Source organism: Schistocerca cancellata, chromosome 4 (assembly GCF_023864275.1).
Source record: "Schistocerca cancellata isolate TAMUIC-IGC-003103 chromosome 4, iqSchCanc2.1, whole genome shotgun sequence".
NCBI lineage: Eukaryota > Metazoa > Arthropoda > Insecta > Orthoptera > Acrididae > Schistocerca > Schistocerca cancellata.
This window is the reverse complement of record NC_064629.1, coordinates 417,399,974-417,425,060: the sequence shown is the minus strand read 5'-3', so window position 1 is coordinate 417,425,060 and position 25,087 is coordinate 417,399,974. Positions and strand designations below refer to the sequence as shown.

The 25,087-nt window shown below is 39.5% G+C and overlaps 1 protein-coding gene across 2 annotated transcripts in view; it reads right to left on the bottom strand.

Moving 5' to 3' along the window:
• LOC126183503 (crossover junction endonuclease MUS81) overlaps positions 1–25,087 on the bottom strand; it is a 201,216-nt gene that overhangs the window by 70,281 nt on the left and 105,848 nt on the right. The window contains exons 6-7 of one of the 2 annotated variants that reach the window (XM_049925547.1): positions 18,615–18,702; positions 927–1,048 (exon numbers count right to left, since the gene is read on the bottom strand). In XM_049925547.1, coding sequence (XP_049781504.1) covers positions 927–1,048; positions 18,615–18,702 — 210 coding nt within the window. The remainder of the gene's footprint in view (positions 1–926; positions 1,049–18,614; positions 18,703–25,087) is intronic. The other variant, XM_049925548.1, reaches the window with a different exon arrangement.

The window sequence follows — 25,087 nt, the reverse complement described above, 5'->3', positions numbered from 1 at the left end:
AGTGTTAGTCACTTATGAATCCAAGTTCAAAATATTTGGAAGTATACGCCGTCAATTTGTATGCCATTTACCCCATGAACGCTTGAATCCTCAGTGCATAATTCCAACTGTAAAGCATGGAGGGGTTTCAGTGATGGCATGGGGATCCTTTGGAGAGAATAAAGTTGGAGATTTGGTGAAAATAGATGGAAAAATTAACCAAAAAGATTATCATGCCATTCTCCAGTGACATGCTAAGACATCTGGTTTGCGTCTGACTGGTATAGGGCTTGTCTTGCAGCAAGACGACGACTCGAAACATACATCTCGCTTGTGTCAGAACTATGTGAAGTCTCTAGAGATTTGTAAAATATTGAAAAACGTGGAATGGTTGCCCCAATCCCGATTGCAACCCAGTCGAGCTGCTATGGGTTGAATTAGACAGGAGGATCCAAAAATGGGAAATCATGAGTGGGTCACAATTGTGGAACGTCCTGCAGCAAGAACGGAGATTAATTCCAACTGAAACCTTGGCAAAACTGACGCAGCAGATGCTGAGAGTGTGCAAAGCAGTGATGAAAGCAATGGATGGCTATTTTGAGGAATCGAAAATTTAGTTGTTGCATCTTCCTGTGTATTATTTGAGCTTAATAAACATTTGGAAAACAACAAAATGCATTTTTATACTGTATTTCCTTTACATTGTCTGTAATTACTAAGTGTTTCCAAATTTATGGAGGACAGTGTAGTTGTGTCGTCTTTCAGGAAATTATTGCGTTCCATATGTTTTAATATCTATCAACAAACTCCACTTGAAAATTCTGGGTGCTTAAATGTTTAGCATCAGCTAATATTGTCCACCTGTAATGATACATGGAGAAACCTAGGAAGTGATGAGTCTTTGAGCCAGCCTGTGCTTATATTCTGAGGGAGGTATGAGAACTTACCCAGTAGTTTCAGATACATCGACAAGCAGTACAATACGAAAAGATCCACCAGGCAGTTTGAATGTAGATAAAGCAGGCAGTACTGGCTCATCAAGTTGCCTCCATTCTTCCTGCACTGTTTTCTACAAAAAGAGGTGGGAAATAAAATCAGTGCTAAATCAAGACCCTCAATAATTAAAATAGTTTTACAGTCACAGCTCCTATCATTCAGAGATATCCTGAAGTACAATGATTTACGTAACACAGTGAGTCATGGACATCTGTCACATTTTAACATATTATATGAATTCAGACTACATATATGGGGTCACAGCCCGTGTGAAGTTGGTCAACAGTCTGGTTTTTGACATCTCAGATTTTGATGACTTTTTGTGCATTGTTAGTAATTGTATTTTTCATGAAAATTACCAAATTAAATTTTTTTGGACCTTTCATTCTTCAGTTACTAATTTTCAAAGTTTTCAAAATAGTATGATTTTTGTCACATTTTGAAACTTTAAAACTTTTTGATGCAGAGACCTACAATTTGTGCCATTTTATTCAGATTATTATAAGCTTTAAAAATGTCAGTTACTTGTCCATCTTCATTTTCATAAATATGCTGAATTTTCTCAACCAAAGCTTTGTTAATATTCTTAAAGATTTTATTTTGGGAAAAAGATTGTGAGCTGATCATATATTATTTGTAAATGTGTGTGCCCAGTTTCAAAATATTAAAATAAAATTTATTTTTTGATATGTACAGTATCCACTGCATAGTCTGTAGGATTTATTACCGAGTTGTAATGGAAATCTTAAATGTCAAAGACCAAATAAAGCTGTCAAATCATCATAATATTTTTGTTTATTTAGTGACAATCAATGTATTGCATTAAATTACACATTTTAATTCAGATTTGGTTTTCCAAGCCAACTGCGAGAATCATTACTGTACATCGTAACAATACATGCTAAATAAAGACTATGAATGATTTCCTTAGTAGTGTAACCTCAATTTTAAACATACATTGATGTTAATTAATATTGTTAATTAAACATTGGTGCAGTTGATGCTATTTAACAATGGGTTATTTGAGTGCCTTGCAATGAGGAACTTTCTAATCATCTGCAACAAGAAAAGTTTCATGTTGCCCAAATTACAGTCTTATTAGAGTCTAAGGTTATATACTGCAGTCTTCCTTTAATTGACATCCCTAGTCCTCTCAAGCAATATTTAAAATTATTATTCCATTTATTCCATGCTTAGCTTTATTCTTTGATCAATAAAATACCTTTTAAATGTCAAGCTCTCAAACCAACAAGACAGCATTTATGAGCCAAAACAAATAGAAAACACAAATTTAAAGACACTGACATTTCAATATGTAACACACAGTTTTCTATTGCAGGTAAATGTATTTATAACACTTTTTATTATGATCATTACATTTCTATTCATGGAGGTAATACAGTATGTGATCAAAAGTATACGGACACCAGGCTGAAAATGACTTACAAGTTCATGGTGCCCTCCATCGGTAATGCTGGAATTCAGTATGGTGTTGGCCCACCCTTAGCCTTGATGACAACTTCCACTCCTGCAGGCATACGTTCAATCAGGTGCTGGAAGGTTTCTTTGTTCTATAGGATTCAGGTCAGGACTCTGTGCAGGCCAGTCCATTACAGGGATGTTATTGTCGTGTAACCACTCCACCACAGGTCGTGCATTATGAACAGGTGCTCGATCGTGTTGAAAGATGTAATTGCCATCCCTGAATTGCTCTTCAACAGTGGGAAGCAAAAAGGTGCTTAAAACATCAATGTAGGCCTGTGCTGTGATAGTGCCACTCAAAAAACAAGGGTTGCAAGCCCCCTCCATGAAAAACAAGACCACACCATAACACCACCATCTCAGAATTTTACTGTTGGCACTACACATGCTGGCAGATGATGTTCACCAGGCATTCGCCATACCCACACCCTGGCATCGCCACATTGTGTACCATGATTCGTCACTCCACACAACATTTTTCCACTGTTCAATCAGCCAATGTTTATGCTCCTTACACCGAGTGAGGCATCTTTTGGCATATACCGGCATGATGTGTGGCTTATGAGAAGCCACTCGACCATCAAATTCAAGTTTTCTAATCTCCTGCCTAACTGTCATAGTACTTGCAGTGGGTCTTGATGCAGTTTAGAATTCCTGTGTGATGATCTGGATAGACATCTGCCGATTACACATTACGACCCTCTTCAATTGTCGGCAGTCTCTGTCAGTCAACAGACAAGGTCAGCCTGTATGCTTTTTTGCTGTACGTGTCCCTTCTTGTTTCAACTTCACTAACACATCAGAAACAGTGGACCTAGGGACATTTAGGGGTGCGTAAATCTCGTGTATAGACGTATGACACAAGTGACACCCAATCACCAGACCATGTTCAAAGTCCGTGAGTTCCGCAGAACGCCCCATTCTGCTCTCTCACGAATTATAACAGAGTGTATACGTGGACGAGGAAAAAAAATTCCTGGATTTCTCCCGGATTTCCCAGTTAAAAATACACTTTGTCCCGGATGAAAATACACTTTCTCCGTGTTAAGTAACAGTATACTTTTCCTCGGAGCTGTAAAACTTATCAAGCCTTTCAACGCTTGTTGTTTTATACACTGGCGTAGAATTTCCTGGCACTTTAGAAAACGAAACTCGGGAAAAAACACATTTAGGAAAGATCTTTGATGTGCAGCAACATGTACACTGCATATTTTCGCATTACAAAAGTATAAATTCGAATTCCACTAAACACCGCATGTTACTTTCCGAAGGATTGAAATCGAGATTGCGATGTGATTTTGTAAGCCAGTCGTAGCTTATGTCAAGCGATCTCACCAGTCGATGTCAGCGGTTATTCAGAGCTTCGGACACGTGATGTAGTCAGCCAATAGCAACATCACTGTTAAGTAGCGCGAACACACAAATAGGAAAAGGTATGGTTTAAATTAATGTACATAGTGTTGCTACAAGAAAAGGAAAGCTTTCACGTATAATATTGGCCTCTGAGATTAATAAGCTGCAAGAAAAGCTAAGCTTTCACACATAATGTTTATCTTTTTTGCGCACACAAATGAGCCAGTAAAATTCTTAACAATGACATTAATGTCTGATCTTCTGGGCTCGAAAATATTCTAAATGGTCAGCCTCAAAGATTTGAATTTTGAATGAGAGTCAAATGCTCTGTGATTTAAGAAATTCATCAGACATTCGCGCACAGAGTTCATCTTGTGTGAAAGGAAATTTAATTTTCTTGAAAGTAACGCTTTTCAAATAACCATTCGGAATATTTTTCCGCGACCTTGTAGAAACAGATTCATTTCAGCAGTTGCGCTAGATGACAGGCGTCGCCGCGCTTGTGCAGCTACGATGACGCATTAAGCCCGTACGTTCGTATGTGTAAAACATTAAAAGATCTTACATTATGTCATAAAAGAAACAAAACATTAGAGGATACTCCAAGAGCATGGGAATTTTGTGGACCATACTAAAATGCACCATTCAGCTTAAAGTGCACATTCATATGTCCAGATTCAGATGTAAGTTTTCTTGGAGTACCAGTACCGCATTATTTCATGTTTGGTCCTTTATTAGGGCACAATGCTATACATCCTAGAAGATGAAAACATGAACTTGAAATGTAGCGAACAGTTGAAACTAGCCAATAGTGTGGAATTAAATCTTCGTTTCAAATAAGTTGACTGTCTCAGCAGAAAAGATTAATAAAAGTCAAATTTCTTTAACAAACCAACAAAAATAACTTCATTGCTCTGCAAGGCTATTAATGCTTGACGTGTCAGGAAGGTGGAAAAAAAATAAAATCTGAAACTAATAACATATTTTAGCCTTCCATAATTATGTGAATTTATTTTAATTCACTTGATAGCTCCCAGCCACAGAAATCCATTTTGCTTTCATTTTATGTGAGAGCAATAAACGAAGAGGAAACAGCAAAATCACTAAACGTAAACACGGCTCACGTGGAGACTATCACCTCCCCACTACAACTGAGACTGCTCTGTGCATCAGGTCTGGATCTACGATATTTCCGAACCGGGGCAGTATTAGATAGTGGCGCTCCCCCTCCCTCGAGCATTTGAGGTAGGATGCCAAAAATTTTAAAAATAGACTTTTCAAAAATATCTTCATTTTGTAGCGCACATCTTTCTGAAGAGTCTGATACATAAAACATACATGTTCGAGGGAACGTAAGACATGTTATTTGGTCTTAAAGTGTGCCGAAGTGCAGTGCCAAGCCTCTTCACACAGCATTCTTCTATCGCACGTCTCTGTATTTCGCTCTGTGAAATTCAAACGTGTAGTATTTTGTAATGCAAGCCATCAAACTATATTCAGGCCAGTGGAAATTAAAATGTCCTGTGGTGCCTCTCCTACTCCCAGTTGGCCGGTTTGACATCCAGCCCCTCTTAAAAAAATCTCGCAAATAATAGTGGTTGGGATTATATGTAACCAGGAGAACAAGAATTCTTCAGAAAATTTGCAGTCTTTACTGCCTATTAGCTAATAACTTGCTGTTTCGAGTGACAAAATTAAATATAGGATACATAAAATGAGTAAAGACAAGAGTTAAGCAAGACAGTACACATTTCATCAATCCTTAAGTCCTAGCATTTTTTTCTCTCTAACCTTGCCACGGCTTTATATGGTGTACTTTCCTTTCTGGGAAAGAATCTATTACCTCATCAAAGTTCGTCAATCGTTTTCCTACATGAAAAATCGAAATATTGTTGTCTGCTGTTAATACAAATAGTACCCAAGACTGGTGTGTTTTCTCGATCTGATTACGAGTATTTTGTCACTGTGTGCTAGATAAAATGAAACAGGCCTGCCTAATATTGCAGCAATTGTTACACACACCAAATAAACGAGACTGTTTTGCCACAAATGGTCATTTTTATAACACGACAAAATATAAATCACGAAGTACCAATATCAAATACCTATTAGGCCTACTACAAGCAAAATGTTTTATGTTAGGAAATAGTTTCACATTTCATTCATACTCTCTAGCTTCTGAAGCATGAGATTGAAAAGTGGTAGTAGTACGAAATTTATATAAATTTGGAATCGTCATATTCTTCCGTAATCTGTGAGAGTCTCCGTTTCTTCTCCTTCCTCATTCTAACAAACAATCTTGTCATCACTAATTCTGTAACTATTCCTGCCAGTGTCAAAATTTATTCTGTGGTTAACTTCACTAACCCTGGCATAATCACCGGTTTAGTTATCCTGCATTTGTTCTCCGATTAGGCGTTATTACGTGTTCGTACAATGCGTTTTCCATGTTACTCCCAGAATAGAACTTTAGCGGCTGCTAGCCGGCGACTGTATAACTGGCCCTTAGTAGTGTAGCAGTCTGGCCAAAAATGTTTTGTCAAAATTTCATTTTCTTGGATACACGGAGAAGACTATACGTAATTTTAGTTGCCTGTTATTCCTGTTAGTCAATTATTTCCACTCTGGTAGTCTGAATCTATGGAATTCGCTAGTAATTATAACAACGCTGATCATTTGCACACCCAGTCAACCACATAAACAGTGATTGTCATTCACCCTTTCAAATTTTCGCTCAGCTTGTATAGACCCGTCCCCTTTTGTCTATAGGAAAGTTTATTTCTAGATGCAATGGATGCTGGGCGCTTTATGAAACAAGGTCTTTTTCCTCAATAATATGAATGGCGCCTCCCCTCCCCTCCCTGAAACTGCCTCCGGGGGCAGATACCCTGGTTTGCCCCCACCTGTTGCCCATACGTGAATCTGTAGCTTAGGTGCACCAGCAAAATTTTTCTGGATAGCATCCGGCTGCTTGCTGCACTTCCTTGTACAGCTAACTGCCACACTTCTGTAGCCAGAAGCGGGAGAAGGTATTACTCATACGCGACTCAACTGCACATGTGCATAAGCTCACTCGCAACTGCTCAAACGAATCTATTGTAAACAGTTGTGACGTCACGCTCATTGGAGGCGATTTGTTGTTATGAAACATTGCATAGTCTTCCTAAAGGCTTCGACACATTTTGCTGTTGGCAGACACTTGTATGAGCACTGTGTTTTGTTCTTGTATATGGTGCATTTCCTTTGCAACTTAACTTTTATTTTCGTTTTTCTCTCTCGCTCGTGTTTTATTGCTGCAGTATTATTCTGCATTAGCGAGATACAGTAATATTCTTTGTTAGAGTATTGGTTCTTACTAGTCTAAGTTACAAAAATGCAACTAAAAACTAAAACAATGAAAAATTCCCGAAATTCTAAAAAATTCCTGGGTAATTCCTGGTTTTCTCCCGGATGAAAAAATTCCCGGGTTTTTCCTGGATCTCCCGGTTGTCCCGGGTCGTATACACCCTATATAATGGCTGATGAGGTCACTGATATGGAGTACCTGGCAGTAGGTGGCAGCACAATGCACCCAATAGGAAAAACGTATGCTTTTGGGGGTGTCCGGATACATTTGATTACATAGTGTATGCATTGTCCAGTCACATTATTGTGAACACCTGTGAAAAGCCTGGAATGACCAGCTTTTGCAGCACAGATTGCTGTGAGACGTATAGGAGGAGTCAGTCAGGTTCTGGAATGTACCAACAGGGATGTTGAACAATGCTGACTGTAGTGCAGTGATTAGCTGTGCCACATTTCTCAGCTGAAGATTCATGGCACAAACAGCTCGATTCAGGTAGTCCCACAGATCCCTGATTGGATTTTAATCGACAGAGTTTGGTGGCCAGATGAGTATGATACACTCCTCCTGATGCTCTTCGTACCACGCATATACACTGCAAGCAGTGTGACACACTGTATTGTCCCTCTGGTATATGCCATCATGCCTGGGAAAAACAAACTGTATGTTGGAGTGGAGATGGTCCCCAAGGATAGGTGCATACTTGTGTTGATCCACTGTACCTTCCAAAATGATGACATCACCCAGGTAACGCTATGAAAACATTCCCCGGACCATAACGTGCCCGTTTATGGCCTGGACCCTTCTGACAGGTGTTGCAGGGTGTTTGCTTTCACATTTTTCACACCATAGATGTCAATGGCTGTCTGTCAGATGGAGCATAAAACATGATTCATCTGAAAAGATAACCCGTACCCACTCAGTGGATGTCCAGTTGTGGTGTTGGTGTGCATATTCCTGCCTTCATTGCTAACGAACAGCAGTCAGCATGGGTGCATGAATCAGATGTCTGCGATGGAGGCCTATATGCAGCAGTATTTGCTGAATGGTCATTGAGGAGACACTGTTGATAGCCCCTTGGTTCATCTGGATGTCAGCTGCTCAACAGATACACATCTATTCACCCATACACATCTCTGCAGCCATCGTTTGCCCCTGTCGTCTATGGCCTGTGGTGGACCACAATTGCCTCAGTGCCAGTTTTGGATAGCACCACATTGCCATGCAAATGCCCTAGAAGGCTGAAACTACTTGCGAAGAAACAAAATTAATACTGCAAAAGTGGAAAATGCCACCTTATTTTACAACATTTTACTTCACTAACTGTGCTCGGCACTTGCCATATTTCAAATGCGCCTTTCGAGATTTTATTTGGCAAGTACACATTTTAAATCTTGATACAGGCACATTTTTGTCGCTCCAGTGCTTAAAGTAGCAACCATGCCAATAAGAGTGAATATTTTGTTTTATTATATATTGCTGATATATATTGTTCTTTTGTTCTGTAAGCATAAACTACACCCGAATTGCATATTATAAGATATGAAAAAGAAATAATGATCATTACATTATTCATGTTAATTGTTATTGGGGGTAGTTTGCTACAGTATTTAAAAAAAAATCAAAAGCCAAAACATACTTGATTAACACTATGCTGTCCGGTGACACCACAGTGGTGTTGTGTGCGAAACAGCAGTCAACGACCCGCGACAACACAGTGTTTACTGTCCGCACGTCTCGTACAAATTTCTTCACTTGGTGTTGGCAGTGCTAATTTGGATTACTTGGTTTGTTGCCGGCCATTCTTGACATAATCAGGAGATTATAAATTGTTAAGTTTTACTAATCTCATTGTTAGTGCTCTTACGTTCTCAACCCTGTTCCCCTACTTTCATGAAATTTCGAAGATATACATACGTAAATAAATACAAAATTTGTTTGTTTCATATATTTGTTTATTTGCATTGTCTTTGGTACTTGGTATCTCTCTTTCATATGATATGCAGCAAAACAGTCTCCAAGATGTAATCCAACTCCACAAGACTTGCACATTAAGTTTGTTGTCCTTTTTTGTTTTTGGAACATACATGGCAGTTTCTCTCTTTTTGTTTATTCATTTCAGAAATAAGTATTAGTTTGTGTTGCTTTATGTGCCCAGAAAATCTGTCAACCGGATCATGATGAGATGTACGTGATGTAGTGGCAACCTCCAAGTTTTGCTCAGAAGCAGGTACATGGTCTTTTATCCACGAATCAGACACTTTCAATAAAAAAAAAAATTTGAAATCAGAGAGTCTTGTGTTCTGTATTGGAATTCTGACATGTACGGCATGCACTAAATAATGCGCAATTAAAGATGTACATGCTAACCGGTTTTGACCATTTTATAGTTTCTCAGTATATAGGGTAATAACTCAAATATTGGTCTGCCCGATCCACTCCTTTCATGTATTTGTTGTAGTCTAATACACTTTCAGGTTTTTTTTAAATTGTATAACTGGTTTATCTACATTTTCTTTGAGTGTCAGTCAAAGTGGCATTATGTACTGTACAGATCATTCGTATTGTTTTAGTTTTCGAAACTCTCCATACCTGTGCGAGTACTTCACCTTACCTTTCCGCTGATGGTAAGCTTCAAACACCATGACTTTTGCATACTTTAATTTTTCTGGAAATCCTCCATTTTGCCGTATTGTTCCACAAACTCGAATTTTCTTTTCAAGAAACTTCTCTGCAATTCTACACTGTTATAATAATTATCTACATAGAGGGGATGCCATTTTCCATAAGGTGTCAATAGTTCGATCACTGTTTTTGCTAAAGGCTGCCCAGTGCTGGGATATGTCTTGCATGAGGAAATGTATCCCGTACTCAAATCACACAGCATCCGAATGAGTATGCCAATTTCGTAATTTTCGACAGATTGTAAACTTTAAAATTTAACCGTCCATGCCACGGTATCATTCATTCATCAGTTGAGATGTTTTAACTTGGATGAACAGTTTCTTTAAACTTCTTGGAAAAATAATTAATTATGAATTTCACTTTGAAAAGCCAGTTGGTATTATCTGGTTTATTGTTGTTGTCAGAAAAATGTAAAAATGATAATTTTTGTCTGAATTGATTGCGGGACATCATTTTGCGGAATATCGGTGTGCCTATCAATGGATTCGTTGATCAATAATCATTGATCCTTGCTTTTTTTGCAACTTCCATAAGCATAGCATGCCCAAACCATTTTCTAAGTTTGGGTCCCATAACATCGACAAATTTGGCATTTCTTTTAGTCAGTTTCCTTCTATTACAATTTTGGCTGTAGTACTTGTTGATTTCATTGCTAATATATTCAAAGAGATCGTTCCCAATATATAATTCTATGATATCCTTGATGCTCTGTGCATCTTTGGAAAATATGTTTGGACCTGGAGATCCTTCAAATTTATTATTGGTCCTCAGTAAATCAAATTCTGGCCACTGTGCACTGTCTTCTTCATCTGATTCATCCAAATCAGTTGGTAACTATAGCATTTGCTGAATTCTTCTTGGATGTATTTCACTATCTTCTGACAATTCTGCTTCACTTTCACTCTTTGATATCCAATGTCTTCTTCCCAATCGGCCACGTCATCCGGAACATCAGACAAGACGTCCGTGCAGTCATCATAAATAATCGCATCGTCTCTTTCGTCTGCCATGTTGAAAGGGCACAAGTACTTATAAAAACAAAACACTTGTTGATGTGTGTAACTTATTGTTACCTAAACAAAACAGCAACACAATGCAAAAGATAGTAAAGTGCTGTTGCTGGCCACTGCACTATACTATGCTCATTACACCACTGTGGTGCCAATGGCCACTGAGCGATACTATGTACATGACACCACTGTGGTGTCGCTGGCCATTGACCGCTGACCGCTATTTCGTGTACGACACCACTGTGTTGTTGCCGGATGGCATAGTGTTAATAAAAAATAATTTCACTTTAACCTAAGTTTTATAAACCAAGTAGCAAACCATGCACAGTAGTGTTATTATTGGCAATAAACATGGCAGTAAAATAAAATTTATTTCTACATGTTTCCATTAGAATATAATCATGAAATATGGCACACACATTAACGAATAATGTATGACTGATATACATTTCCGTTCAATACAAAAAATTCTGATTTTCAAATTTCAAAAAATGTTTTGTTTGGAAAAATTTCATGTTTTTATGAATATGGTCCAATAGTATCCATTTTTGAAGCTTATAAAAACTGAGTAAAACTGTATAGATTTCATGTGTGTAATGTAAACAGTTTTTGAGATATGGCCATTTCACTGTTTCAGATGTGACAAAGCTTGTATAATTTTGGAAACTTCAAAAATTAATAACTCAAAAACAAAATGTCTACAAGATCTTGAATTTTGTACTTTACCTTATTTGGATAGGTAGAATAAAATGATAAAAATTTATGAAATTCTAAATCATCAATGTTCAGACTGATTTTGCTATTGGTTCACTTCACGTGGAATGATTCATTTCACGTGGAATAGCCCTATGTGAATACAAATCACAAATAGATACTTAATGTTAATAATAATGGAACTACATATAAAACTATACAGAAAAGTAAATTAGAGAGAAATGAATCAGTTAATTTTAGACAATGTACAACAAATGAACAAACAGGCAAATACAATAGACGGAAATTGATTTTCATGAATCCTGACTTCAATCAACAGTTAAATCTCTGGGCCTCACTGAAGCTTTGAGGTGTGTGTGTGTGTGTGTGTGTGTGTGTGTGTGTGTGTGTGTGTGTGTGTGTGTAATCGTTCCATATACTTTTAACTGGTTACATATGTTAAAGGGAAAGGGACATTATATAGTAAGTAAAGAAACATGTCCAACATCTTACCACTCCTAAGCATCGAAAACAATTACCATGAATGACAGCAACATATTGTACACACACATGAAATTTACTTATTTTATACTCACAAATATTCATTCATGGTAAAGGTGAACTGAAAACTACATGGCAGATAATACATTGTAATGAATAAGAGAGGTTTTACTCCTCCACTAGTTTCTCCTCATTTGGACAATAATTCTTATTATGTGGTATATGGAATATCAGTTTCATAAATGCAGTTCCACATTTTTTCTTGATAGTGTCTAGATAACACTATCACCATATATTATGGTTCTGAAGCAGAGAGCATTACAGTTTGCCATTTGCATGAATTTCATGTAATATTGCCTTTTGATTAACAGTAAAAAGTAACAATTCTTCTGAATAATGGCCCAGTCAGCATCACAATATCAAGTTTTTTATGTGGAATATTCTTTGGTGAAACATAGTTGCCTTTTGTTCGTTTCCTGAAGAAACCTTAAAATTAGTTTCACGTCTAGCTAGTATCAGTTTTATGGATCAGTGCAGCACTGGTTGAACTTGTTTAAAGCAAATGAATATACAGTCGTGTCACTTGTGCAGTACACAGCAGACATCCTACTGCTTGTCTATACGGTATGTTCTCTCTTCTTTCAGTATGAATTTCATCAAATTTTTCCTTCACTTCAATGGGGGTTCTAACAAGTTTGGATTCTGACATTAAAAATTGATCGAATACTTCACTGACATGCTTCCTTTTGTAAGCTCAGTCACAACTGGCCCACAATTTATGATCAAGTACATATAAAGATATTGCTTCATTCTGACAATATTTTTCATGTAACATTTTCCTTGTAGCTTTTCTTTGACCTCCAGTTCATTTTCCTTATAGCTAGGAAATATTAATATACTGTGTACCACATTGTGTGGAATAACATCATTAATTTGCCAACAGAACTACATATACCAAGAAGCAATTCTTGAGCCTTCCAGGTCTTATTTCAAGCATCATATTATCCAATTTCAAATTCCAGTGTTGGCTAGCCTACTTCATAAGATAAAGATACTTATATAACAAATATACCTGAGCAACTGCTTCTAAATGTCAGGTTGTAACACACAAACCTCAGTATCAATGTCCACCAGCAGGTACACACTTACTGCATGCATCTGATCCTTGAAGAGCTTGTCTTTGTAGTGGGAGCAAATAAACAAGAAACCAAAGTGTTGCAAACAAATGGGTGCAAAGGAATGGTTCACCAAGATGAACGAAAGGACCGAGGAACGAATTCCAAGGAGCGATTGGTTCATAGTTCACTTCGGTAGTGGTGATCTACTTATAGTTCCTGGGAGCGAGGCACAATCGGTTTATAGGTCAGCAGTTCACTTTGGTCACGGCAGTTCCCGTTCCAGCCTCGGTCGCATGCTAATCTCAGTCTTAGTCTCCCTTGGTCGCACTCATCGTTCTTCGCATGTCCACCTGTCCCAGTTCCACTGCCGACTGCTCCTAGATAGTTTAGTATCCAGTTGTTTGTTTCGTTCACTGCGCTCGCCTATTTTACATGTGTTCCAAACTGTTCTTGCACTTGGTTCTGGCTGTTCAGTGTCCATGACCGGTAACCAAAAAGTATTTTATAGTTACGTAAATTATATAAAAATTACGTTGTATGTAATAGGTACGTCTTTTCAGGTAACAAAAGGGCATATCAGCTCACTTTATTATATCGATGAACAGCAGAAGACATACTTATAACAAGGCAAGTTTTTTTTGTTAGTCATATATTTTTTGGTTTCAACGACTTGATTTAGCAGCTAACTTTCAATAATTTGCTTAATTTTTAGTGTAACAAAATTCATATAAAACGATTTTCGTGTATCTTTCATACACAAAACATTACATTTAGGAAGGCTCGAATTATTTTTAAGTTTGGTTATTTCCAATTTGCATTACCTGCTAGTTTGGTCTCTTTGGGAAAAAAAGTGGATTGTGGGTCATTTTGGCTCAGTAGGAAAAGCAGGTGCCTCTCCATTTGAAAAGACATAGATTGCCGTAAAATCGTGTGTGTGTGTGTGTGTGTGTGTGTGTGAGAGAGAGAGAGAGAGAGAGAGAGAGAGAGAGAGAGAGAGAGAGAGAGAGGGGGGGGTTGGGAGAGAGAGAGGGGGGGGGGGTTGGGAGAGAGAGAGAGAGGGGGGGGGTTGGGAGAGAGAGGGAGAGAGGGGGGGGTTGGGAGAGAGAGGGAGAGAGAGGGGGGGTTGGGAGAGAGAGAGGGAGAGAGGGGGGGTTGGGAGAGAGAGAGGGGGGGCGGGGTGGGAGAGGGGGTGGGAGAGGGGGTGGGAGAGGGGGTGGGAGAGGGGGTGGGAGAGGGGGTGGGAGAGGGGGTGGGAGAGGGGGTGGGAGAGGGGGTGGGAGAGGGGGTGGGAGAGGGGGTGGGAGAGGGGGTGGGAGAGGGGGTGGGAGAGGGGGTGGGAGAGGGGGTGGGAGAGGGGGTGGGAGAGGGGGTGGGAGAGGGGGTGGGAGAGGGGGTGGGAGAGGGGATTGGGAAGTGATCATACTCCTTTTTTCTTCTATACTGAACAGCCCCTTTTCATTGGCTATTTCATACTGACATGTGTCAACTTTCTATCACCTTATATACTTATATGTATATGGTGTCTGTTCTTTCGGACATGTCCAAAAGAACACACACCCTAGGTGCTAAATATGCTCATCTTACATCCACTTCATCTGGGTCACTAGAATAACATGGTTAAAATGCTTGTCTCTGTAATGTTGACAATAAATCTTCTCTCTCAGGTCTCCTCTCTGTGGCCCACACATCACCATTCGTGACACTTTGTGGGACCCTTATCAAATTAGCCACACAAGGTAAATATGCAATCCATCACCACTGAAACATCATGAGCCCTGATAAAATATTGGCATTGCCACTACAGGAACTGACAACAGCATTCAAATCCACATTTAAGATATTTTCAGATTTTCCCCTCCGGAATGGTATCACATGGCAGCACCATCCCATGCCTAATTTAATGGCAAAGCTAAAAGGATGGTGTGCCTATTCACACCACAGATGAAAAAGGTCACGAGACAAACCTCAACCACAGTGGGGTTAATGATATTTCTCAGCACTAACTGGATGACAAGACAATGCATTAGGGAGGACGATGGTTCAATCTCGCGTCCGGCCATCTTGAGTTAGGTTTTCCGTGATTTCCCTATATTGCTCCAAGCAAACGTCGGAATGGTTCCTTTGAAAGGGCATGGCTGACTTCCTTCTCCGTCCTTCCCTAATCCCATGAGACCGATGACCTCGCTGTCTGGTCTCCTTCCCTAAAAACAACCCAACCTAACAAGACAATGGCCGCAATCTGCAGAGAAATGTCAAAGTAGTTTCATCCCGTTCATGCTTTGTACACCACTGCCCTTGTCTTTACTTGATTCATCTTCAAAATGAGAATATACAGGGAGGTCAGGAACACACTGAAATGCTTGTTAGGGTGCTGCAGAGTAGACTGTGCTGAGAAATAACTGTTAAGAAGAATATTCAATACACTGCACAGTTTTCAAATCGTTTAGCACTAAAGTTATCCAATACGCTTGTTATTGATGGTCCTCATAATTTTCATTGAGGTAGTTGAAAATTTGCTGCATAGCACCATCAATTTCAGTAGCATAGGGATACCTTTTTCTCCTCCTTTTTTTCCCTTTTCGTCGCTGAGCAGGACCTTCATGCATTTGACACAGTACTGGGCAAATAGTGCAACAAAGTCAGAAATTGGCCCAATCTCACATATTACTGAGCATCCTGATTCATTATTTTGTCTCTCAGCAAGGTCCATAATAGTCTCTCATAAATCCACTATAAGCACACAATCCACTAGGTTCCATTGACTGGCTGGCAGGTTGTTTTGCTGAGCCAGAGATTCTGGCATAAAAGCTAAACCACACAAAAAAGTTGGTTTTGAAACCAAAATCTGATTGAGCATATAGACTTTCTTTACAGTAGCAACTAACTACAATGCTATTAGCATCTATAGCAATCAATTTTTCCATTAGTGTACGTTTTTTGACATGGTTCATGAACCCAGTTCACAGTTTTGCCCTTCCAGAAGGCAGCTATCCAATTCTTCCTCTTCTTACTTGCTACAAGATAATTCTTCAAGACCACTTTGGGCCTAAGTGATGACACTTTTCTCCCATCATCCAGTACATTAGCACATAAAACACACTTCTCTCTTGCATTCATTATGTAAAACTATTTTATACATTTAAACTGAATTTACTAGCCACAAATACGATCTAAGCAACCATCCACGGGTGAACTTGTAAACAACTGCCAGTGCGGGAAACTGATACAACAAAGGACCCCCTGCCTCTATCAGCACAGGGTGGTCAGTATCATCCACCACGGCAAGTATCAGTTACCAACCACTTCAACAACATTGCGACACTACTGGAGGATGAAATTCAGCAAGGGATGTACAACAAAGTATGGTAAGGGCATTGGGGGGGGGGGGGGGGGGGGGGGGGCTGAGATGGCCCATCTACTCAGCTTTGAAATTGTACTAACTTCAACATGCACTACACACCATATGGTTGGTCTGGTGAAAAAATCAAAGAGAACTATCTTGTGGGAAATTTTATGCTCTTTATTTTCATAAATAGTAATCTTTGTCAAAAATTGTGTCATTTCTGAGCTGTAAATGAAAAACCCAAAAAAATCCTTTTTTTTCGTGGGCTGAAATTTTGGTGAAACTTTGGTTGAGCACCCTAGAAAACATACAGAAAGCTTGTAAAAAAAATTCTACAATACAATGTGCTATTTTGCCTTTCTGAGCACTGTCTGACTGGACTAATACCCGTTTTGTCCATCCTACTTGGTAATGATTCCAGACTAATGGACGATACTCGCTAATTGGCTGAAACAGAGACTTCATAAGCAACTTTCTTTGTGTGTCAATTACACCTTTCTACGATGCTACTAATAAATCTCAGTCTTTTATCTGTGTTCCATATCGCTAGATTTATGCAATTGTTACACATTATATCACTCTGAAGAGATACTCTTGGATACTTAAAATGTAACATCTACATTACATGTTGTTAAAATCAACCAATAATATCAAAGTTACTGCTTTGCAGCACCAGGAACCCAGTTAATTTTGTTCCTAATAATAGCTATACAGAGTATTCTCTAAATTCTGAGCTCAAATGTGGAACTGAACATGGGAATACAATTTTTTTGTGTGTTAATCATTTTACAGAACTGGTGCAAGAACGACAGTAGCTTCATCCCACAACTAATGTGATACCACTTTCGAAGCTTGATAATTTCTTTAGCTGATTCAGAAACAATTAAGTAATTACAAAAATACAAATAGGAATAACAGAGAAGAGATTTTACCAAACTAATAAATTGTCCTTTCTTGCAATGCCTCACTTTTTCCTTCTTGCAAACAATGTCTTCAGTACAATATTTGACCATGCACTCCACAGAAGTTCTCAAGCGAGGTAAATTAGTTACAATATTATCATACTGCTCATTTAACAATCTCAGAGACATATAACACCATGTACATAAAATCTAATTTGAAAAAGAACCTAACTTCTTGAGTGAAATATTTACTGTTTAAATGGAATTTCCTAATAATCACAATAAACTTGCTAATATTGCAACATCACTTTCAATGAATGCAGTACATAAGCACTGCACATTCTCACAAGTTCAGAGTATACAGCTTTGTAAATGATAATTAATTATAAGAAGTTAAAGAATGTTGTGAAAATGTACTGCTCATTCTACAGATGTTAGAAATGATTATGAAGTATAGTTCAGTTGGGAAATTAGTCAGAGAATTCAAAAAATTGAAGCATTCATGTAAATCAAGCATAAAAATTGTTTTAAAAGTTATACAGACTCATATCAACACTTTTTTATTTAGATGAACAAAAACTACCAAACCACACTATACTAAACTTGTCTTATCAAATCTCTAGCATTGTCATATCTTTTCTGTGGTGTCACCGCCAGACACCACACTTGCTAGGTGGTAGCCTTTAAATTGGCCGCGGTCCATTAGTATACTTCGGACCCGCGTGTTGCCACTATCAGTGATTGCAGACCGAGCGCCGCCACACGGCAGGTCTAAGAGAGACTTCCTAGCACTCGCCCCAGTTGTACAGCCGACTTTGCTAGTGATGGTTCACTGCCTACTTACGCTCTCATTTGCCAAGACGATAGTTTAGCATAGCCTTCAGCTACGTCATTTGCTACAACCTAGCAAGGCGCCATTATCAGTTACCGTCAAGACCGACGTTCATCATTAATGGATTAAAGTTAAGTATTCCACCAGCTACGTCCATTTTTCTAAATTCAAATTTCCTTGTCCTGTTCCAGACCTCACGCCAGCCTGCGTGAGCTAAAACGCGTGCCTTTCGGTCTCCTCTAGTAACACGGTGTTGGCTCTCCTGCCAACCACAACATTTTCCAAAAATAAATACACTGTACAGAACATACATTTTAAACAAATTATAAGCATCAGCTGTATTCACCTCCTCTTAATTTAAAATACATTAAACTCACATTATATCCCCTTGCTAGTTGCGTTACCTGTTCTTCCTTCTGCGTTATTGTGGTGAATGATGAAGTGGGAATCACAGCTGATGCACATCTGGAATTTGAAGAACAAGTCATTCCATTAACTTTCCTGTTCACTTATGAGTAATTTCTACCCAGAATCTGTTAGCAGGAGTTATAAACTGAATAGACAAAAATAGAAACAAAGAGGCAATCATGCAATATCTGTGCAATCAGGTTCTCTTAGTAAATGAAAATCAAAAATGTTATACATACTTAAAAGATTCTTGTCATGCTTCAGGTCATGGTTTCACCACCAATTTAACAACGACCAAAGCTAGGAAATGTAGTTCTCAGAAACTGTCTTCAGTTCGTTGTACTGAATAATTTGAAAGACTCGTGATGTCGAATGAAGATCACAGCAGAGCAAGTGTTTATGATAGGTTTTTGAAGTCATTTTTGTCTCACAACAGATACTTTCCAATTGTCATCTTACTAAATGTTCATATAAAGCTGTGGAAACTGAACCGTTGCAGGTTGGAAATGGACAACGTAAGTCCTGTCAAATGTGAAATGGCACATGATCCAGGAACTTCAAGAGTACTGCTTGCAAGATAAGGTGGAAGAAGGTATGATCCAGTCATATGATCATCTAGACACAGCTGATATGCAGCCTTCCAATTACACACATTATATTTCTGATAACCATAGATGTCCAACAGGTTCTCCTCCACACATGACCGAGGCTGAAAAAGAATCTTTTTAGGAAACTGTGGTTTCTGCACACAATAGTGGAGAAGTATGTACAGAAATGAATTTCAGCAGAATGAAAAACCTGCCCAAGTTGCAAATTTTTATTTTTTATTCATTTGATGATTAGCTTTCAGCCGGGACTCATTTTCAAATCATCATAACAAAGGTGAATATGGCCTTCCCGAAGACGACAAAAATATGCAGTGAACATTTACAGTGCATACAGCATGCTGGAAGTTCACAGAAATGAATTGGTAGCACAAAATCTTGTGGACTAAATGCATTTACACTACATTCTATTACAATGGTACATTGCATTACAATGGTAAGGGTGTTGCAGTTTCCAATGCAGACTGTGGCACATGGTGATGCGATTTGTACACCTTCTTCTAAATTTGTGGTACAACACTAGCTTGCAGCATCACAACAGTAGTGATAAAGTGCCTATATTCAAGAGCAGCTAATAAACACTGGCATAGATGCTGTGCTATGGTGTCTGCACTGTTGGACATTTTCCCCAATAGTAGCCCTCCAATTACGCTTGGATTCATTATAAACAACAACCACATAGGCATATTCTACAAATATGTCATCTTCCATGCTCAAAAGCAAAGCGCTCTTATGTGAATTACAATTAAATGCGGCAAGCGCTAAGATAATGCAAGCTCAAATGACTGGCACTGTTTGTGGCAACTTACAGGCTGAAGGAACTGCATAACAAATGATATGTGAAACAGCGAAGTCAGGTGGCAGACATGTGACATCGGCGTAAGCTACATTCAATGAAAGTTGCAGTGGTGTCTTTCTCATAACAGGGAAATTGTATGTTTTCAGATATCACTTCTTATTTAAACTGGTGCCTTAACATTCTCTATGATTAGCCCACAATATGTGTAGTAAAGGAAATGTAGAAACACCTGTACACACCAAAACTGGACAGGCGCATTTCACACAAAACTGAACATTTTATTTGCAGTCAAATTTTGTTTTAACTATCTTCTTATGCAAACTAATACATGGGTACCACTGTTAAAACTAAGTGATATTACCACTATAACCTTATCTCATGTATTTCATAAGTTGACTAACGTGCGCTTAATATTTGACTTATCCAACCAGCAATTATGAAATGCGTATTCTGGTAACCTACGAAAGAGAACTCTGCCTGAGACAGTGCAAAGGAATAATGCTGGATCAATATAGTAAGAGGAATAACTAGACTGAAAAGAAACCACATGGATATGACACATGAACTCTGCTAACTGTGGAGGACCTTTGAACTGGTACAGCAACCTGCACAGTTATCTATCAAAATCTGTAATAAAGAATGAACAGCAATTTGGAAGTCTTTAGCCTTGGTTGCAAACCATGGACCACAATTCTCGGTAAGGTATACAAAACAATTAGCTGTGCTGTCACTATCCAAGCAAACCTAGCAGTCTTCATCCTTATACCTTATGAGGTACAAATGTACATCACTATTTGCAGCAGATGGTACACTTAATAACTGTTGTTAGCAGAACATATACACTGAGGTGGCAGAAGTTATGGGATAGTGATATGCACATATACAGATAGCAGTAGTATTGAGTACACACTGTAAAAAAGGACAGTGCATTGGCAGCACTGTCATTTGTTCTAAGGTGATTCATGTGAACAGGTTTCTGTCGATATGATTATGGCTGCAAAACAGGAATTAACAGACTCTGAACACAGAATGGTAGTTGGAGCTAGACACATGGAACATTCCATTTCAGTAATTATTAGGCAGTTCAATATTCCAAGATCCACACTGTCAAGTGTGTGCCAAGCATACAAAATTTTAGGCATTACCTCTCACCATGGACAATGCAGTGGCTGATGGCCTTCACCCAACGACTGAAAGCAGGAGGGTTTGTGAAGAGCTGTTAGTGCCTACAGACAAGCAACACAGTGTGACACAACCACAGAAATCAAGATGGGACATACGATTAATGCATCCATTACGACAGTGCAGCAAAATTTGGCGTTAATGGGCTATGGCAGCAGACGACCAACATGAGTGATTTTGCTAATAGCACAACATCGCCCGCAGTGCCTCTCCTTGGCTTGTGACCATATCTGTTGCACCCTAGAAGACTTGAAAACTGTGGCCTTGTCAGATGAGTCTCAGTTTCAGTTGGTAAGAGCTGATTGTGAGGTTTGAGTGTGGTGCACACCCCACGAAGCCATGGACACATGTTGTCACTCAGATCACCCAACATAAATCCCACCTAACATCCATGGGACATAATTGAGAGGTCAGCTTGTGCACAAAATCCTGCACTGGCAACACTTACTCAATTATGGATGGCTATAGAGGCAGCATGGCTCAATATTCCTGCAGAGAACTTCCAATGACTTGCTGAGTCCATGCCATGTTGAGTTGCTGCACTACGCCAGGCAAATCAAGGTCCAACACCTCATTAGCAGGCATCCCATGACCTTTGTTACCTCAGTGTACATGGCAGATGTTACAGCTTGCAAACATGCTGAGAACTCAATATGTGTACACTTGTCTTCAGCCCTTTCATTGCCATTGTTCCTTTAGCACACTTTACTGCTCACTAATGCTTTTCTTCCACTGGATGACAATGTGCTACGTTCATAAAGCAAAGAAAGATATTAACACTTCTTGTGACAAAGTTGTGTACCACACTATGATTCGGAGATGGAGACACTGTCTTTCAAGCTTGCACACCTTGGAGAGCAACTCAAAGTCACAATTTGTCACTCACTTTTCCCATTATGTTGCGAGCTTTGCACAGGCTTTCCTGATATGCTGCTGAACTAATACATCTGGGAGAAAGGATATATCAAAAGCATCAATCAGGACATAAACTCCACATAATTGATATGATTTACTCAGAAGCCCAGAATGAATCTTCCACTATGCAGAACTAGCTCCATTTTGAAACTCCCTGGAAGTTTAAAAATGTGTGCCAGATTGGAAGCTCTCTTACAGTAGGCAATGCTCTCACCAATGCAGCTATTCAGACATGATTTGCAGCCCACTCTCACATTTTCAATTCTGCCAGTACCCCTCTTCTACTCTCCAAACTTCATGTAAGTTCTCCTTATACCTTGTGAGACTAGGACTCCAGACAAAAGGTTATCTTGGAGAAAATGGCTTTGTCATAGCCGAGGGCACTCACACCTAGCTCTCATTGCACATGTGAGCAGATGCAGACAGTGTAGGCTATCCACCAGATGGCTGTACTCCACACTTCCTGTGCACATGATGTGAGCTGATCACCCACTCATGCTCAAAGAGCATAGGCAGTGGAGTGCTATCATGTACACTATGGCGAGGCTGCGAGACTACCTGCCTGTTTGACCTACTCTGCCCTCCTGTGCCTATGCCCGCATGGCTGCCCAGTGGTCACGCAAGATGGAACAATATAGTCTAGGTGTTTTTCAGAATTAATCACTCAGTCTGAAGCTGAGTGAGCACTGTTTTAGAAGCTACCCATGTGGGCAACTCCTAAGTCACACCCATATACGAGGGCTATCCACAAAGTACATTATGTTTTGGAATTAAAAATAAAGTATTGGAATTTTTTATTAATTATATACAGATGAAAGCCACACTTAAATACTACTTTTCTACATAGTTGCCATTTAAATTAAGGCACTTTTCGTAGCGATGGACGAGCTTGGAAATTCCTTCGTCATAAAATTCGGCCGCCTGCGCCTTCAACCACGTGGTTACCTCTTCTTGAAGCTGTGCGTCGTCATCAAAACGCTGCATAGCCAACCACTTCTTCATTGCTGGGAATAAGTGGAAGTCGCTCGGTGCCAGGTCGGGACTGTACGGCGGATGAGGAAACAACTCCCACTTAAAGATTTGAGAACTTCACGAATGGCATTTGCCGTGTGGGCCCAGGCGTTGACGTGAATCAGCAAGGTCTTTGAGCCCAACTTTCCCCTGCGCTTCTTTTGTATTGCTCTTTTGAGGTTGTGCAGAGTTTGGCAATACGTTTGAGAGTTTATTGTAGTGCCTCTTTCCAGGAAATCCACAAAAATCACACCTTTTCTGTCCCAAAAGACAGTCACCATCACCTTCCTTGCCGACATTGTCTGCATGCATTTCTTGGGTTTTTGGGGCGGGGGGGGGGGGGGGGGGGGGATTTGTGTGGCCCCACTGCATTGACTGCAATTTTGTCTCACAGTTCACATGCTTAACCCATGTTTCGTCACCAGTAACGATGCGATCGAGTAATGAGTCGCCATCTTTCTCATAAGCATCCAAAAACGTTAACGCTGCAGCCATTCACTGATTTTTGTGAATCTCTGTCAAGATTTTTGGTATCCATCTTGCACAAAACTTGTGGTAACCAAGCTTTTTGGTAATGATTTCATGCAACAAACTTCGTGAAATTTGTGCAAAACTCATAGAGTGTTCCGTTATTGTGAAATTACGGTTTTCATGGACTGCGGCATCGACTTTTTCGACAAGTTCGGCAGTCACTATGCTGGGTCTTCCACTTTGCTCTTTGTCGTGAACGTTAGTTCGGCCATTTTTAAATTTTATGACCCATTGATGCATTCCACCTTCAGTGATTATGTTGTCCCCAGACACTTCACAAAGCTGCCGATAGAAATCTATTGGTGTACAGTTTTTTGCAGTCAGAAACCTTATTACAGCACGCACTTCACACTTCGCGGCATTTTCAATTAACGCTGACATTTCAAACTGTCACAGTAACTCAACGGAGTACAGCACGAACCTCTCACTAGCACGGCAGGATGCCGACTGAGCGGCGGAATGCCATGACACCGATATGGCCGCGCTAGCCCCGCCCCTAACGGACACAAACGAAAACATAATGTACTTTGTGGATAGCCCTCGTAGCTCAGTCGGTAACAGCATTGTCTGCAATAGCAAGGTTCTGGGTTCTAGTCCCCGTCAAGCAATTTCCCACCTGACACTGTCATTAAACCAAACTCTCTCTTTTTAGTTTTACTTTCTAAATATACTTTTTCAGATGTGTAGCAGTAGTCTCTGCGGAGTTGGTAATGTAAAAATGGAAGCTTGCGACAGTGGTGTAATTGAGAACACTGCTCACTGAAGCCAGAGGTTCTGGGTGACAGGCCCAGTCGAGCACAAAGTTTTAGCTTTTAACAAATATATTACTTGTAATACGTACTCTGCAGACAGAGAAGCACATTACCTTGTACTAGCATAGAAGTGACATGTTACTGGTCATGTGCACTTTCTGCCACGATTCCATGACAAGGAACGTTTCATCAGACAGAACGCATATCCCCTGTACCTGTGACATGCACAATGCTTCAGCTATCACACCAGATAATATTCGTTCCTATTCCTGCTTTTGTGACAATGTGAGCTTTAAGTCTGATGAGTATGGCGAGCCAACTGGCACACCAAGTGGGTTCGCACAAAATATGCAACAAACCAAATGAAGACGTAAGTGGAAAATGCAGCTTCTCCTGTTCACTCCCAATATGCATAAAAATCAAACTATATGGATGTATAGAAAAATGAAGTAATAGTTCTCATTGCACATTTATTCTCAAATTACACGACTGTGACATTAAACTACACTACTGCATTCCATACTACAGAATTTTAAACAAAAGAAGATTATCTACTATCAGCTTCTTGGTGAAAAGAAAATACTAAGCAAGATCAAACAAACGATGAGCAGTAGCTGCCAATAGTCTCAGAAGACGGAACATGTCAC